Source organism: Chrysochloris asiatica, unplaced genomic scaffold (assembly GCF_000296735.1).
Source record: "Chrysochloris asiatica unplaced genomic scaffold, ChrAsi1.0 scaffold00022, whole genome shotgun sequence".
Taxonomy (NCBI): domain Eukaryota; kingdom Metazoa; phylum Chordata; class Mammalia; order Afrosoricida; family Chrysochloridae; genus Chrysochloris; species Chrysochloris asiatica.
In genome coordinates, this window is record NW_006408540.1 from 15,247,119 (window position 1) to 15,262,722 (window position 15,604).

At 40.9% G+C, this 15,604-nt stretch overlaps 1 protein-coding gene across 2 annotated transcripts in view; it reads left to right on the forward strand.

Annotated features, from left to right (window-relative positions):
• DGKH (diacylglycerol kinase, eta) overlaps window positions 1–15,604 on the forward strand; it is a 251,394-nt gene that overhangs the window by 189,381 nt on the left and 46,409 nt on the right. For both annotated transcript variants that reach the window (XM_006837609.1, XM_006837610.1), the window contains exon 13: window positions 8,185–8,270. In XM_006837609.1, coding sequence (XP_006837672.1) covers window positions 8,185–8,270 — 86 coding nt within the window. The remainder of the gene's footprint in view (window positions 1–8,184; window positions 8,271–15,604) is intronic.

Here is a 15,604-nt window from a genome sequence, read left to right on the forward strand (position 1 = left end):
GGTCCTCTGTTCCTGGACTGTAAGATTAACTAGTCCCCGCTTTTTGTTAACAAAACATCTACCTTTACAGTATTGACAGTTGCAATTAGTGATGATAATAATTACTTACGATTGAATCAGAAGAATCTTATCCCCATCTCTTTCACCAGACCAGTCTAGAGAAGATGAAAACTATTCAGTGGGATTCTACTTTCCCCCGCACATTCTGAAAGTAAACTCCCTCTTGAAAACTTGTAATCGGCCCACTCTTGTTCCCCCTCAGGGTTTACCTTTGGTTTCGCTTTCCCTAGGTGGTACCTTTCTTCATTTCTCAACTCCCAGCTCTTTGCCCTTGTTTGTTATTTCCAGAGCCCTCATCAGCTTCCATGATCCTTGGTACTGTCATGCCATAAAGATCAACCCTGTGTATTATTCACTCACAGTTGTATTGCTACCTGCCTGCTATAAAGGTGACAGTTAATAAAAATTTCTTTCTTTTTTTTTTTTTTTAAATGTTTTATTGTGAATTATGTGATAGTTTACATGGGAGAACATTAGTTTTACATACATCCTATAGTATATCATTTCATTACTATGGTTACAATCCCCTCCATGCATCATCAGCCATCCAAAGGGCATACACTACAAGCCTGCCCCACAGTCATCAGCACACAACCTCTCTCCCTCTCCGTGTCTAAAGTCTCCAGCTGCTCCATCTCTTCACATCATCGTCTCTGCTTCCATCTCAGGCATCACTGCTTCTCTGGGTAGGGTCCCAATCTCTGCTCTTCTCCCTTGATGGTCCCAGGAACCTCCCCTCTTAGGCTGAAAAAACACTCCCATCCTTGCTAAAAAACGTCTACCTTTACATTCCAACCCTCACAATCAGTCCTGATAACAATTATTCACTATTGTACCACAAGAGATCCATCCGGATTTCATTTCGTCAGCCCCGCCTAGACAGATTGTATACTACTCAGTGGAGATTCTACCTTCCTCCATGCCCTCTGGATCTAGATTCCCTCTTGAAAGTTTGTAAGCCAGTCATTTCTTGCCTTTGTAGCCCCCCATTTTGGGTAGCCAATATCCAAGTTGCCCATCCCTGTCTACTAAAAACTTCTTGTTAATTTGAAATCTGAATACCAGTCACTTTTGGAAGAATGGGCATTTTAACATCAAAGACCTCTGACCTTGGAATATTTCTTTTCTTTTCTTTTTTTTTAACTTTATATTGTGAGGTTTACATGGGAGAACATCAACTTTACACTCAAACTATCATATTTCATTTCATTGCAATGATTACCATTCCCTCCATGCATCATCAAATAACCAAAGGGTACACCACACAGGCCCACCCCCCGGCCACCAGCACACAGCCCTTCTCCCTCCCTGAGTCCAGTGTCCCCAGCCACTCCATCTATCCTGGAATATTTCTTGAAAGCCAGATTCCTGTTATTTTCTTCTTTTTTTAAAAAAAAAATTTATGATGTAACTTTTTATTGTGAATGGAGTGAAGATTTACAGAGCAAACCATCAGGTTTACATTCAACAAATCAGAGACTTCTTTACATCTGCATGGCTGCAGTTCTCTCCAGGTACCATCACTTACCCCACTCTTCCCTGTGGTTCGCATTTCCATTCCTCCTCTGTTCCCCACCCTTGTGAGTTTTGTCCTTAGGTAAATGCTGCACTTTGCCTCTCCAATGGTTGACCATTCCATGGTGAGCGTACTTCACTAGTGTTGTTGTCCATCCTATGTTCCTTGGCTGAAAATTGAGCCACAAGGGCGAATTCAGTTCCAGACCTGAAGGGTGACCAAGGACCAAGTCTTGGGACTCAACCCATCTCTATTTGGTCTTTCTCGAAATGATTTTGAGTTTTGTTTTACATTTTCTCTCACTCTTTCCGGGACCTTCTAATGTGATCCCATTCAGAGCATCTATTCTTCTGGTCTCATGGTTGTGGAGACTGATTGAATAACCTATTATTATTCCTCTGAGCCTTAGCTGCTAAATTGGAACCATATCACTCACTTTACAGAGGAATAAATGATATAATAGCTGCTTACTACCTGCCAGAATCCTGGTGTGGTGCTATAGGATAAGCACTGGACTGCCAGATTCAAGGTTGGCAATTCAAGTCACCAACTCTTTGGAAACCCTATACAGGGTCTCTATGAGTTGGAACCAACTTGATAGCACTTAACAACAACAAAACCCATCAAGCACAATATGTCCATGAATGCATTTAAACTTAAATAAAACAACCTGACAAGTTACAGCTTATTTGGCCCAACTCATGGGGACCAGACTCCTGTTACTTTCAAATTACATCATAGACTGTTTGCAGGGGCCATCTGTGTGTGTGTGTGTGTGTGTGTGTGTATATATATATATATATATATATTCACACAAGTTTAGCATTTCTGTCAATGCTTGTTTATTACGCTGATGCGTATTTATTAACTTACGGAAACCCTTGGCTGTAAAGCAGGAGAATTAGTGGAGTAATGTATGCAGAATGCTTTCCCGTGTCTGCTGCGCTATAAGAGGTCCCTGGGTGGTGCAGTCAGCTAATGTACTTATTATTCAAAGTCCACTTAGAGATACCTTAGCAGAAAAACCTGGTCATCAACTTCCTGAAAATCAGCCGTTGCAACGCCTCTGGAGCACAGTTCTACTCTGACACAGTGGGGTCGCTACCAGCCAGAATCAACTTGATGACAGCTAGGACTGGTGGAACACAATAAAAAATGTCAGTTATTACTTTCACCTATTATCCTGACCCAAGTGGCACTGTAGGGACTAGCACTGGACTGCTAACCACAAGATTGGTGGTTCAAACCGACCAGTCAGGAGAGAGATGAGGCTGTCTATTCCCATTAAGATTTACCGTCTCTGTGAGTTAGAATTGACTGGATGGCAGCGGATCATCTTCCCGCTAAGTGACTGCACAGTAGATTGTTAAGTGATCCTATCTTAGTACGGCTTCTGAGGAGCAGCTGCTGAGTTTGAACTCCCAACCTTGCAGTTCGAACCAACCCCACGGTCCAGTGCTTATCCTACAGCGCCACACCAGGATTCCTAATAAGTATATGTGACTGAATTCTGGGGTATACACGTTACTCTATTTTCCTTTGAAGGAAAGAAATTGTCTTCTTTATCACTGGATTTACTTTTTCTTTTTATTGTGAATTTGCTTGTGGTTTATAGAACATACCAGTTTTCTATTCATCAGTTCAGACACATTTTGTTTCATCTCATTGATTGCAATCCCCAGAATGGAACATCACTTACCCCACTTCTTCCCTGTTTCCTGTTCCCCTTCTACTTCTCCCAGTCCTTCTGAACTTTGTCCTTGGGTAAATGCTGATCTTTTCATCTAAAGTGATCGATTATTCTAAGGTTTGTTTACCTCAGTAGTGTTATTGTTCCCCTTATAGACCTGTCTACTCTTTGGCTGAAACTTGAGCCATGTGGTGAATTCATTTATAGATCAAGGGCCAAAATATCTCTGGTAGCATAGTGGTTACGAATTGGGCTGTGAACCACAAGGTCAGTTCAAAACTACCAGCTGTTCTGCGGAAGAAAGATGAGATTTCTGCTCCCATAAAGATTTACAGCCTCGAAAACCCTGTTCAGGGTTGCTATGGGTCGGAACCAACTCGATGACACTTAACAACAACAACCTTCTTAGATGGAGTCCTAGTGTGGCTGTGGGTTAATGCGCTGGACTGCAAGGTTGGTTTGAACCACAAGGTTGGCAGTTCAAGTTCACCAGCCACTCTTTTGAAACCCTATACAGGGTCACTGAAGGAGCTCTGGTAGCGTAGTGGTTACGAATCGGGCTGCGAACCTTAAGGTCAGCTGTTCGAAACTACCAGCCGCTCCGCGGGAGAAAGATGAGGCTTTCTACTCCCGTAAGGATTTACACCCTCGGAAACCCTGTACAGGGTCACTATGGCTCGGACCTGACTCAATGGCACTTAACAACAACAACAACAACAACAACAACATACAGGGTCACTATGGGTCAGAACCGACTCGGTAGGACATAACAACAATAATCTTCTTTTTCTTTCTTTTTTTTTAAATTAAATGTTTTTATTTTGGATTGAGTGAAAGTTTACAGGGCACATCATCAGCTTCACATTCAACCATTCATATAGCTTGTTTCATTACATTGATTATTATCCCCTCCATATATCATCAGTTAACAGTGTTTCTCTCTATCCTCTTTAGCTTTTTTTTTTGGATTGGGGGGGGACTTGCCTTTTTGGGATTTACAGTCTCGCCTTTTAGGGAAGGTTTTTACATTTGTCTGTGGATATCCAGGGCTCATGTATGAGATTACTAACAAGCATTACTGAATAATCAGATGAGGGACAGTTTGCTATGTCTACTAGGTAGCTAAAGTCTGATCCTCAGAGCCTATGGTTTGGACGGTCAACAACGCTTGGACCCACAGGGGCTTGACCTCCTGACCGGGTCTGCACGTTCTGCATCAGATTCCTCCTTACTTATTGTTTGTTTAAGGGACGCTGCCTGTCTTAGGTCGTCAGTGCGAATTCCTCAGTCTTACCCGTCATTGAAACTCATTGCAGCATGGCAATGGCTCTGTCTTACGTTGCCGAGGTTCCACGTGATCCTTACCCGTCTCTGGCCACACGTCCAGCATAAACAGCCGCCATCCGAGGAAGGCAGGGAGGGAGGAGATCGGCTGGGGACCCCATACGCAAGACGTTGCCAGTCCACCACCTGCTCTAAGGTGACCAAGCAGGATCACTATGCTGAGGTTCAATCAAGTTCTTAGGGGAACAATAATCTTCTTAGATGGACTCCTGTGTAGTACTGTAGGATATGCGCCAAAAAGTCAGTGGTTCAAACCCACCAACAGCTCCTCTGAAACCCTAAACAGGGTTGCTGTGAGTCAGAATTGACTCAATGGTACTTAACAACAACCTTCTAAGAGAGAGCACAGTGGATCCATAGGATAAGCACTGGACTTTGAACCACGAGGTCAGTGGTTCTTACCCATCAGCCACCCTGTAGGAGAAAGATGAGGTTTTCTGCTCCCACAAAGATTACAGCCTCAGAACCCCTATGCAGGGTTACTGTGAGTAGGAACTCAATGGTACTTAAACCTTAGACTTTGCATCAGTGCACCCTGTAGGGAAGAAATATAAAGCTAGAGTTTTCCAAGAATATTTCCTTTCTTTGCTTTTTTAGATGTATTTTTATTTTCCTGATTTTAACTGTAAATATGGCCAATCGTCTATTGTATGTAGCTTTGGGGATCCTGCTTCCCCTTCTTTTTTTCACGTAAAATTGATTTTCCATATGTGTTCTGCCTTGTTTGTTGTTGTTAAGTGCTATCGAGTCAGTTCCAACTCATAGCGACCCTGTATAGAATTTCTGAGAAGGAGTGAGCATTGAACCGCCAACCCCACAGTTCAATCTGGCCAGGACTCCAAATGGTGAAAAGAAATAAAGGAATTTTTGATCCAGTCAGAAGAGCAAAGGCCAGCTTGACTAGAACATGCTGGACTGTGTGGTATGGGATCTACTGAGGCAAACATTCCACAGAGGACTCTGAATATGAGGCTGTTAGTTTATTGTGCCCAGTTCTTACTAACTAGGAAGATGGCTTCTTTCAACCAAAGTCGCTGCTATTGTCAAGTGAATTCCAATTCAGAGCGACCCTATAGAGGACAGAGTAGACCTGCTCCTTCGAGTTTCTGAAACGGAAAATCTATACAGGAGTAGACAGCCTCACCTGTCTCTCAATTCCTTCAACAGAATGCTAAAACAAAAAACACTGCTGTCAAGTCAGTCCAACTCAGTCACCATATGGTGGTTGGTGATGGTTGTGTGCCGTGGAGTCGGTTCTGACTCAGCGACTCTACATAGGGTTACAGAGGCTGTAAATCTTCAAGGGAGCAGAAAGCCTCACCTTTCTTCCACAGACCATATAGGAACTGCTGACCATAAGGTTTCCAAGACGAAAACCTTTATGGAAGGAGACTGCCACATGTTTTTTCCTGCAGAGTGCCTAGTGGGTTGGAACCACTGTCCTTTTTTGTTCACAGTCAAGCACTGAACTAGTGTGTCGCCAGGATTCCTTTGGATGCTAAAGTTTGAGTCAAATGGAAAAAAGATAAACGACTGTTGGCATATCTATGTTTGCTTACATGATTGTCTGGTAGTCCAGTCAGCATTTCTTAACTTGGTATTGAAGTGTGGTACACATCTCAGAAACAGCGCATACTGTGTCACCAACTCAATAAAGCCACACAGTCAGCACCCAGCTTACAAAGCAGCTGCACCGGCCCATAGTTACCATCCTCCCTAACTACTACCTGAGCTCCAACAGCGTACAATCCTTTTGCCTATTTCTGTACTTTGTACAATAGAAGCATTCTGCAAAAGGGTCTAGGTTTTTTTTGGATTCTTTCACTCAATATTGCATGCGTGAAATTTATTATCTTGTGGCATCAAGTTGTTCATCGGTTATTCTCATGGCCCACATGTGTTCCACTCTATACATATTACTGAACTTGGTTACCCGTACACTACTAAATTAATTCTTTTGTGAACATTCAAGTACTTGTCTGTTAAGAACCCATATCTTCTTTCCTTCTGAGTATATGGGTTGTAGAAATTAAATTACCGGGTCCTACGTGGGAACTGACTGGACGGCACTTAACAACAACAACTGTCTGACTGTAGCATAGTGGTTACGAGTCGGGCTGCCAACCTCAAGGTCAGCAGTTTGAAACTACCAGCTGTTCCGCTGGAGAAAGATGATGCTTTCTGCTCCCGCAAAGATTTACAGCCTCGGAAACCCTGTGCAGGGTCTCTATGAGTCGGAACCGACTCCATGGTACTTAACAACAACAACTGTCTGACTGTAGGACCTGGTAATTCAATTTCTACATCCCATATACTCAGAAGGAAAGAAGATATGGATTCACACTGTGGGTTAATGCGCCAGACTGCAAAGCTGTTTGAACTGCAATGTCGGTGGTTCAAGCTCACCAGCTGCTCCTTGGAAACCCTATACAGGGTTACTATGGGTTGGAACTGACTCAGTGGCACTTAAAAACAACAACAACTGTCTGATTGTCTGGTGGGGGCATCCTGTCTGGTGGGGGCGTCCTGGTGTGGCATGGTGGGATAATGCACTCCACCACAGAGTTGGTTTGATCTGCAAGGCCGGCGGTAATTCACCAGCCGCTCCTTGGAAACGCTATACAGGGTCGCTGTGAGTTGGAACTGACTCGTTGGCACTTAACTACAACAGCTAGTCTTGTGGGGATTCCTGGTGTGCTGCTGTAGATCAGCACTGGACTTCTAACGGCAAGGTCGGCCATTCAAACCTACCAGCTGCTCCTCAGAAACTCTACACGGGGTCCTATAAGTTGGAACTAACTCAATGGTACTCAACAAAAACAACTGTTTATTGGGGCACTGGACTGCTAACCACAAGGTCGCGGTTCAAATCCATCCGCTGCTCCTCAGAAATCCTATGCAGGGTCACTGTGAGTTGGAACCAACTCTACAGCATTGAACACCAACAACACTGTCTGTATGGAGTCCCAGGGGGCTGTAAGTAGTTGATGCACTTTGCTGAGAGGTTGGAGGTTCAAGTCCACCAAGAGGTACCTCAGAAGAGAAGCCTGGTGGTCTGCTTCTGAAAAGTGAGCCATTGATAACTTTATGAAGCACATTTCTACCCTGGCACACAAGGGAGTCACAGTGAGTCAGAACTGGATGGTACGTGTGTAAATGTTCACCTTGAATTGATCACAGCACACAGTTTTCCAAAGTGTTTGGGTCAATTTGTACTCTTACCTGCATTGTATGAGTTCTGTTTTTTTGCCAATTTAAAAAATCAGAATGTCTGGCTTCTTAGGACTCATTTGTGGGAGTTCTTTATACATTCAACTACTTAACATTTGTTCATTTTAAAAAAGTTTTTTTTAAGGATTTTTTTTCTAAGAATGCACAAGAAGTCCTGAAACTGAGAATCTTTCACATCAAGAAAATGTTTATCTATTTTGTGTAAGACCTCTTTGTATATATTCAATTATAGCTTTTGCTTGCCCTGTCTCACATGAAATTGTTACGTTTTTGAGGCAGTAGTAACTGAGTTGTATAAATGCTGGAAATGATAATACAGTATGGGTTTTTTTCTTTTTCTCAGATGACAGTTTATGAAGACTCGGTTGCAACTCATCTTAAAACCATCCTCAGTACTGATGAGCACTCCGTGGTCGTATCTTCTGTGAAGTGAGTTATGGTTTGTTGGTGAAGTATGGCAAAAATGAAAGGAGAGGAGTTTCCTACCATTATTTTTCTTTGTGATTTTTCTTTTCAGAACAGCAATCTGTGGAGTAGCCTATAGAATTAGATATGCTGACTCTGAGTTCATTGTTTAAAATCAGTTTTAACATCTTATTTGACAATGATATGCATTTACAGTGTATAGTAGTCCCCCCTTATCTGTGGATGAAAATTGCCAAGACCCTCAGTAGATGCTCAAAATCGTAAATCGTTAACAAACTGTGGATACAGGCAGCCTCAGATCATGAGTGTCCAACTCTCAACTTGCACTTGTTCTTTGGTGTTTTGAAATTTGCCCTCACTCTGTCAATGATTGACCTGACCCCTGCTCACAACAAGCTCTTTGTCACAGTCACCCTCACTTGCTTCGGGTGCAGCTTTGAAATCGTTGGAAAGATTTTGAGTCTTTTCTTGCACTAAAGTTAGGCTATATAAGAGCTGTATGTGCCTGTTCCAACTCCCTTATAAATTCAACTTAATAACTTCAAGATCTGTTAGGAACTAGCCTCGTTTGTAACCTGGGGACTGCGTATAGTGTTTTGTTTTGTTTTTTTCTATACATACGTACGACCAGGTATCCAGGATTCCTAGGGGGCCTACATGTGAACCTGTCATAATGTGACAGGACTTGGCATAGCTACACACGAAGCTGGGATTTCCAGGCTCCTGTCCAGTGGAGCAGGATGAAGCAGAATGGTGTGAGATTTCATCAAGCTGCTCAGACAGGCACGGCGGTTTAAATATCTCCTGACTGTAACTGAAATTGCAGAAAGTATAACCCATGGATAAGGGGACACTACTTATACTTTGTGATGTTTAATATGAAAGTTTATTTGTCACATACATGCAATAAGGACTGAGTCTGAGGAATCTGTTTCCATTTAAAGAAGTGTTAGGATTAATAATAATATGGGAAACAGGTTTTACTATATTTTGTTACTTCTGTAAACATTACTGTCTGTATTGATAAAAGGTGGGGGGGGGAGTGATGAGATTTTATTTTCCAAAATGACGTTTCTCAGCATGTTTAAATTGAAGAATTATATTTTAATCCAAAGTTGCCAGATTTCCATTAAATTGATTTAGTACATGGAGCCGAAGAGACTTGATTTTGTTATCCAAAATGTTGTGTGTCTGGAACTTAGCATTTAGTTTGAAGTATCATATACCGGTGTCGTCAGAACTGGAAAGTAACCATAAGAAGGTGAAGCAAAAATGAAAGAATTCTCTAGGTCTCTGGCTTAACAAGCAAACAATTATTTTTATGAAGAAAGAGGAAAAAAGGGGGAAGAAGGAATAAAGGAAGAATACTTTTGAGCATTTTATATAGGAGGAATTTCAAACAGTTCATGGGAAATTTTGATATCTTTCCATTGAACTTTTCCACAAACTTGTTGAAATCTCTTATTTAATTTGCAAAGAGGTCGAGGAAAGACAAGTGATTATGAGAACAAATTTGCTGTGACAAAAGTACAATTGTAGTAACAGTTGCTTTCCGGGTCATAACCCCCAAGTTTAGGGAACAAGATGGAGCAAAGGTAAAGAGTTGAATGGTCTAAGTCCAGGCGAGTACGCTAGTAAGCTGGTCAGAGGTGGGCGAGAGAAGTTTGTGTTTGAAGGACACTTTGCTTTTTGGGTTGCTTGTGTTGTTGTCTTCTCAAATGAATTGCATTGTTTTAGGATGAAACATACAAACTACTATTTCCCTGACTCCAGCATTCCCTTGTTCTTTTTAATGCCAACTGATGCATTTGGGTTACCTGCCTAGTCTCTGTCGAGTCAATTCTTGCCCTATGGGTTAAGTGCGTCTTTGTAGGGTTTTTTTCTGTTCTTTTTTTAACAGTCAAGAAAATCAGTTTCCTCTTGGACAAAGGCAGTACTTACACTTAATGCCGCAGGACCTCTATTTTCCAATCCTATCTAAAAAGACTGACGTGCTTTATATATATGCTTTGTTTTACAGTCCTGCACTTTTCCTAAGTTGCCACACCAGAAGACCAAATATGAAATAATATATAATGCATATAAATCATGTTTAAGAAGACACATGTAAATAAGAAATTCACTTTCATTCCTTGTCTTTCTCTAACAAGCATATCTTGTTTAAAGTATATAAGCACATTGCCATTTAAAAAAAAAAAAAGAGATGCAGTATGATTGAATTACTAAGAAACAAGGTATTTTCTACAACATGATTTCAAAATAAAAATCGTTATACTCTCCTTTCCTCTAGAAGTAGCCTTCCTTCACGACATTGTTTTTGGATGAAACTAAGAGTCTTACCGTGGTCTTGTTTTCTTTTCTCTGAAAAAATCAGAAAAACAGAAAATATTTAAAAGCACACACAGAAGTAATTTACAAAGGAAGTTACAGTCAAGAAAATCAGTTTACTAGTGGACTAAGCCTGTATTTTACACTTAATACCAAAGGACCTCAAAGTTCCATTCCTCTATTAAAGGACTGACATGCTTTACATATATGCTTTTGTGCCACACCAGAAGTCCAAATATGAAATAGCACCTCTTATATAAATTAGGTAAAAATAGATACACATAAATAAGAAATTCAACTTCCGTTCTGATGGGCATTTCTGAGGGCATTGATAGAAAAGATGGAAAATTTAGATGGAAGCTTTTTTTAAGCTTAACAATTTATAAAATAATTATTCTTTGTTTAATATAGTTAAGCAATTCTTCTATTGAGGCATGTTTCATAGTTTGAATGTTAGCAAAGTCAAAGCCTATCGTGACCTTCATGTGTCTGATGTGCTTGATTACTGCCTCTAATACATTTTCTATTCCTTTTTAAATGAAATTGAACTTTGGAAAGTTGTAAATAGGAACATGATAGCAACCGCTCCCTTTGTCTCCCTCCCTTAATTTCAATACCTCTGTGATACAACATCTTTAGCAGTGGGAACCGTTTTTCAAATAAAATCTTATTTAGAATCCCAATTTTTTTTTAAATTATATTTTATTGACATTAATAATTGGTGGTGGTGGTTGACATTAATAATTGGTGGTGTGCCACTCATAGCAACCCTGTATAGGGTTTCAGAGGCGGTAAATCTTTACAGAAGCAGAAAGCCTCATCTTTCTCCCGCAGAACAACTGGTAGTTTATAATTGTTGTTGTGAAGTGCTGTGGAGTCAGTTCGGACCCATAGCGACCCTGCATAGAGTTTCCAAGGAGCAGCTTGTGAGCTTGAACTGCCTTGTTGTTATTGTGAAGTGCCGTTGAGTCAATTCCGACTCATAGCGACGAATCCTGGTATGACACTGTAGTATAAGCACCAGACCGCAATGTCAGTTTGAAATGCAAGCTTGCTATGAGTCGGAACCAACTTGACAGCAGTTAGCAACAGCAACATACGTTATATTGCTGTATAGTTTATGAGAAGCACAGTTATAGATAACAGTTGTCATTTCAATGTTCAACGCAGTTTCCAATTATGCCTGAATTTTATTTTTGGTCATGTGGTTGTAAGGACATTGTCTTCAATTAAACTAAACGGTCAGAAAATGCTGTAGTCTTAAGATTTGCACAGAAAGTTGCTGTTGTGAAGTGCTGTCGAGTCAGTTCTCCTGTGTAGAGTTTTCAAGGAGCAACTGATGGGTTTAAACTGCCAACATGGAAGTTAGCAGTTCAGTGCCTAGCCTACAGTGCCACAGAAAGTTGTTGTTGTTAAGTGCCATCGAGTTGGTACCGACTCATAGTGACCCTATGCACAACAGAACGAAACACTGCCCGATCCTGGACCAGTCTCATTATTGTTGCCACGCTTGACCCATTGATACTGCCATTTTGCCAATCCATCTCGCTGGGGCTCTTCCTTTTTTTCTCTGACCCTCCACAGAAAGTAGTTGATGCTAAAGTACAGATGAACACATCATTTGTCAGGAATGTCTCCAGTGGTTATTTGGGCATTTGAAAAAAATTATGCTCTATATTTTGAAATCACATTTGAGGTAGAGCTGTTCAGGTATCTCTGGAGAAGTGCTTAAAGACCATGGGAGTAGACCCCAGCATTTTACTCAATAGGAGTAAAGTTTGGGGTGCTAGTATAAGAATGGAAAGGTTGTCCTTTCCTCATAAGACTGCCCAGAGAATTCACTTGAAATACGGAGCTCATGAACTACAGAGTACTATCTTAAACTGTGTTATCATTACCTTGGTAGAGTCTTGGTGTGGTGCTCAGTCTGGTTAATGCACTGGACTGCAAGGTCGGTTTAAACCACAAGGTCAGGGTTCAAGCTCCCCAGGCACTCCTTGGAAACCCTATACAGGGTTGCTAGGAGTCGGAACTGACTAAATAGCACTTAACAACAACAATCATTACCTTGTGTTTTATCCAAATCCATTTCCATTTTTTTTCTTTGGCCTTGGTCTGGCTCCTTGTCTAGACTTTGCTCTAGCATTGGGTTTCTCCCTGCATTTAAGCAGAATCCATTCCAACTCGGTCCCCAGATCACCTCGTTCCTTTCCAACTCCAGATTCCGGTGCTACCTTAAAATTCTAGGGAATTTGCCATGAAGAGATTCAAGAGTCAGAGAAGTTAAGTGTTAGAAAATGTTACCTTTTGCCGACTGAAATCTAGAAATAGTTCCAAAAAACAAAAAAACACCAAAAATCCCAACTAACATTGCTAGAAGTAATACATTTATTTTCTAGTTGATAAATCTGAAGGTTGGGGTGGTATTAAGTGTTTATTAAATATTTCAATTTGAAGCAAAAGTATCTGGAAACATATGCCACTCACATGACAGAGAAAACTGAGTATAATAGAGGGGGGAAAAAAACCACAACTGGATCCTAGGGAGGTTTTTTTGGTTTGTATGTTTGTTTTCAAAATGCTTAACCTATATCAATTAAAGAAGTATGGATGGCACTGTGGATTAAGCATTGCTCTACTAACCTCAAGGCTGATGGTTCAAATCCACCAGCCACTCTCTGAGGAAAAAAGATGAAGCTCTCATCTCCTATAAAGACTTGCAGCCTTGGGTCCCTGTGTGTCAGATCTGCTCAGTGATCTCTTTTCAAATAGTTACTGACTAGGTCTCCAGTGTTTTTTAGCAAGGCCATAGACTGTTTTCTTCTTCTTCTTCTTCTTCTTGTTACGTGCCGAGGAGTCGGTTCTGACTCATAGCGACCCTGAACAGGGTTTCCAAGGCTATAAATCTCTAGGGGAGCAGAAAGCCTCATCGTTCTCCCGCAGAACAGCTGGTAGTTTCGAACTACTGACCCTGAGGTTCGCAGCCCGATTCGTAACCACTACACTACCAGAGCTCCTTAGACTGTTTTCTTAGCTATTGTTTTTAATTCAACAGCACCTCCTAAGACTTTTAAAAGAGAAGTGTTAGTGTTTCAGATTTTTTTCCTTTTAATCATTCATTTCTATGGCAAGTAAATGAAATCTACTTTAAAAAAATAAAAGGAAACTATATACTGTTAACAATAACAAGACCTAAATTAAATTCGTTTTACATGTAATTTTGTTGGTTATCTTAAGGGGTACAAATGAATGGACTTTCAGAGAATACGAGGGTAACTCCAAAAGTATTGCTACTTGGGTTCTAGTTTGTACATGCACAGGATTATTCCAAACCAGGCATGTGTAAACATGGCTCTGCAATCAGTGGATGGCTGTAAATAGGTTCTCTCAGTAACACATTTGTCTTAGTCTCTTTGGGGTGCCTTTAAAAAAATCTAATCAAAACAGTGACTGGAGGGGATCCGCTGGACCAGTTAAATTGAAGGCAGAAAAGAGAGGGCCAGATTAAAACATTATGATGGCTGTGTTTTGGGATTCCCAATGGCATAATCTTGATAGGTTTTCATGAAGGATCCAGGGTGATCATGGGAACTTACTAGGAAGAAGTTTTATGAAAATGGAAAGCTGCATTGTTGGAAAATTGCATGGAGGAGTTTTTTTCCACCAGGGCATGCCCCTGCTCTTCTCAAGGGTAGCAAGAGCTGTCCTACCAGAGTATCCTTGGAAACCCTTACTGCATCCACTCACAGCTCTGACCTGGCCCCTTCAGACTTCTTTCTGTTCCACAAATTCAAAGGTACACAATTTGAGTTCTTTGAGGATGCCCAAACGGCCATTTTGATGTGGTTTAAATTGAAGGGAGTCCTGGTGTGGAGCTGTGAATTAATGCACTAGACTGCAAAGTCGGTTTGAACCGTAAGGTCGGCAGTTCTAGCTCACCAACCACTCCTCAGAAACCCTATACAAGGTTGCTATGGGTCAGAACCGACTTAACAGCACTTAACAACAACAATAACATAAATTGAAGAGTGCAGAATTTTTCAGGGAAGGGTTTGAGAGATGGAAGCACCACCTTCAGAAGTATATAGACCTGTGTCTATATACTTATATACTATATATTATATTAAATATCACTATGTAAGTTATACTATATTAAATATACTATACTATATAAATATATATAAGGAGCTCTGGTAGTGTAGTGGTTACGAATCGGGCTGCTAACCTCTTAAGGTCTGCAGTTCGAAACTACCAGCTATTTTGCGGGAGAAAGATGAGGCTTTCTGCTCCCGTAAAGATTTACAACCTTGGAAATCCTGTACGGGTCACTGAGTCGGAACCGACTCCATGGTATTTAACAACAACACAACAATATATAAGTATATATACTATATACTTATATTAAATATCACAATGTGATATATTTGTTTAATGAAGGCTTTTATGATTTTGGAGACCTGGTACGGCTTTGTAGAATAAGTACTAGACTATTAACCATAAGATTGGCAGTTCAAACCAATCAGCCGCTCCATGGAAACCCTATACAGGGTCGCAGCGAATCAGAACTGACTCGATGGCACATAACAACATGATTTTGTCTCAGAACTTTTTGACTTACTCTTGTATAACTCAACCTCAGTGGTTGGTTGGTTCTCAGGCTGAGTCCTGTTGGTGCTGTGGATAAGTACTAGACTGCTAACCACCAGTTCAGCGGTTCAAACCTACCTGTTCTTTGGGAGGAAGAGAGGCTGATGGCTCCAGTAAAGATTTACAATTTCTAAAACCTTACATAAGGTTGCTGTGAATAGGAATCAACTCGATGGCAGTGGAAATGGGTTTCCAAAAGTTTGTTTTATGCCACTTCTCTTTTATGAAAGACCTACATTAAGATCTGTGCTTGCTAACCAAAAAAAATTCTGAGGAGGTTGTTCACTTTCACGAAAAAAAGGCAAAAAGCAAAACTAGCATTCAGCATTTGTTTTGCAGCAATGTATTCACGTGGCAGCACG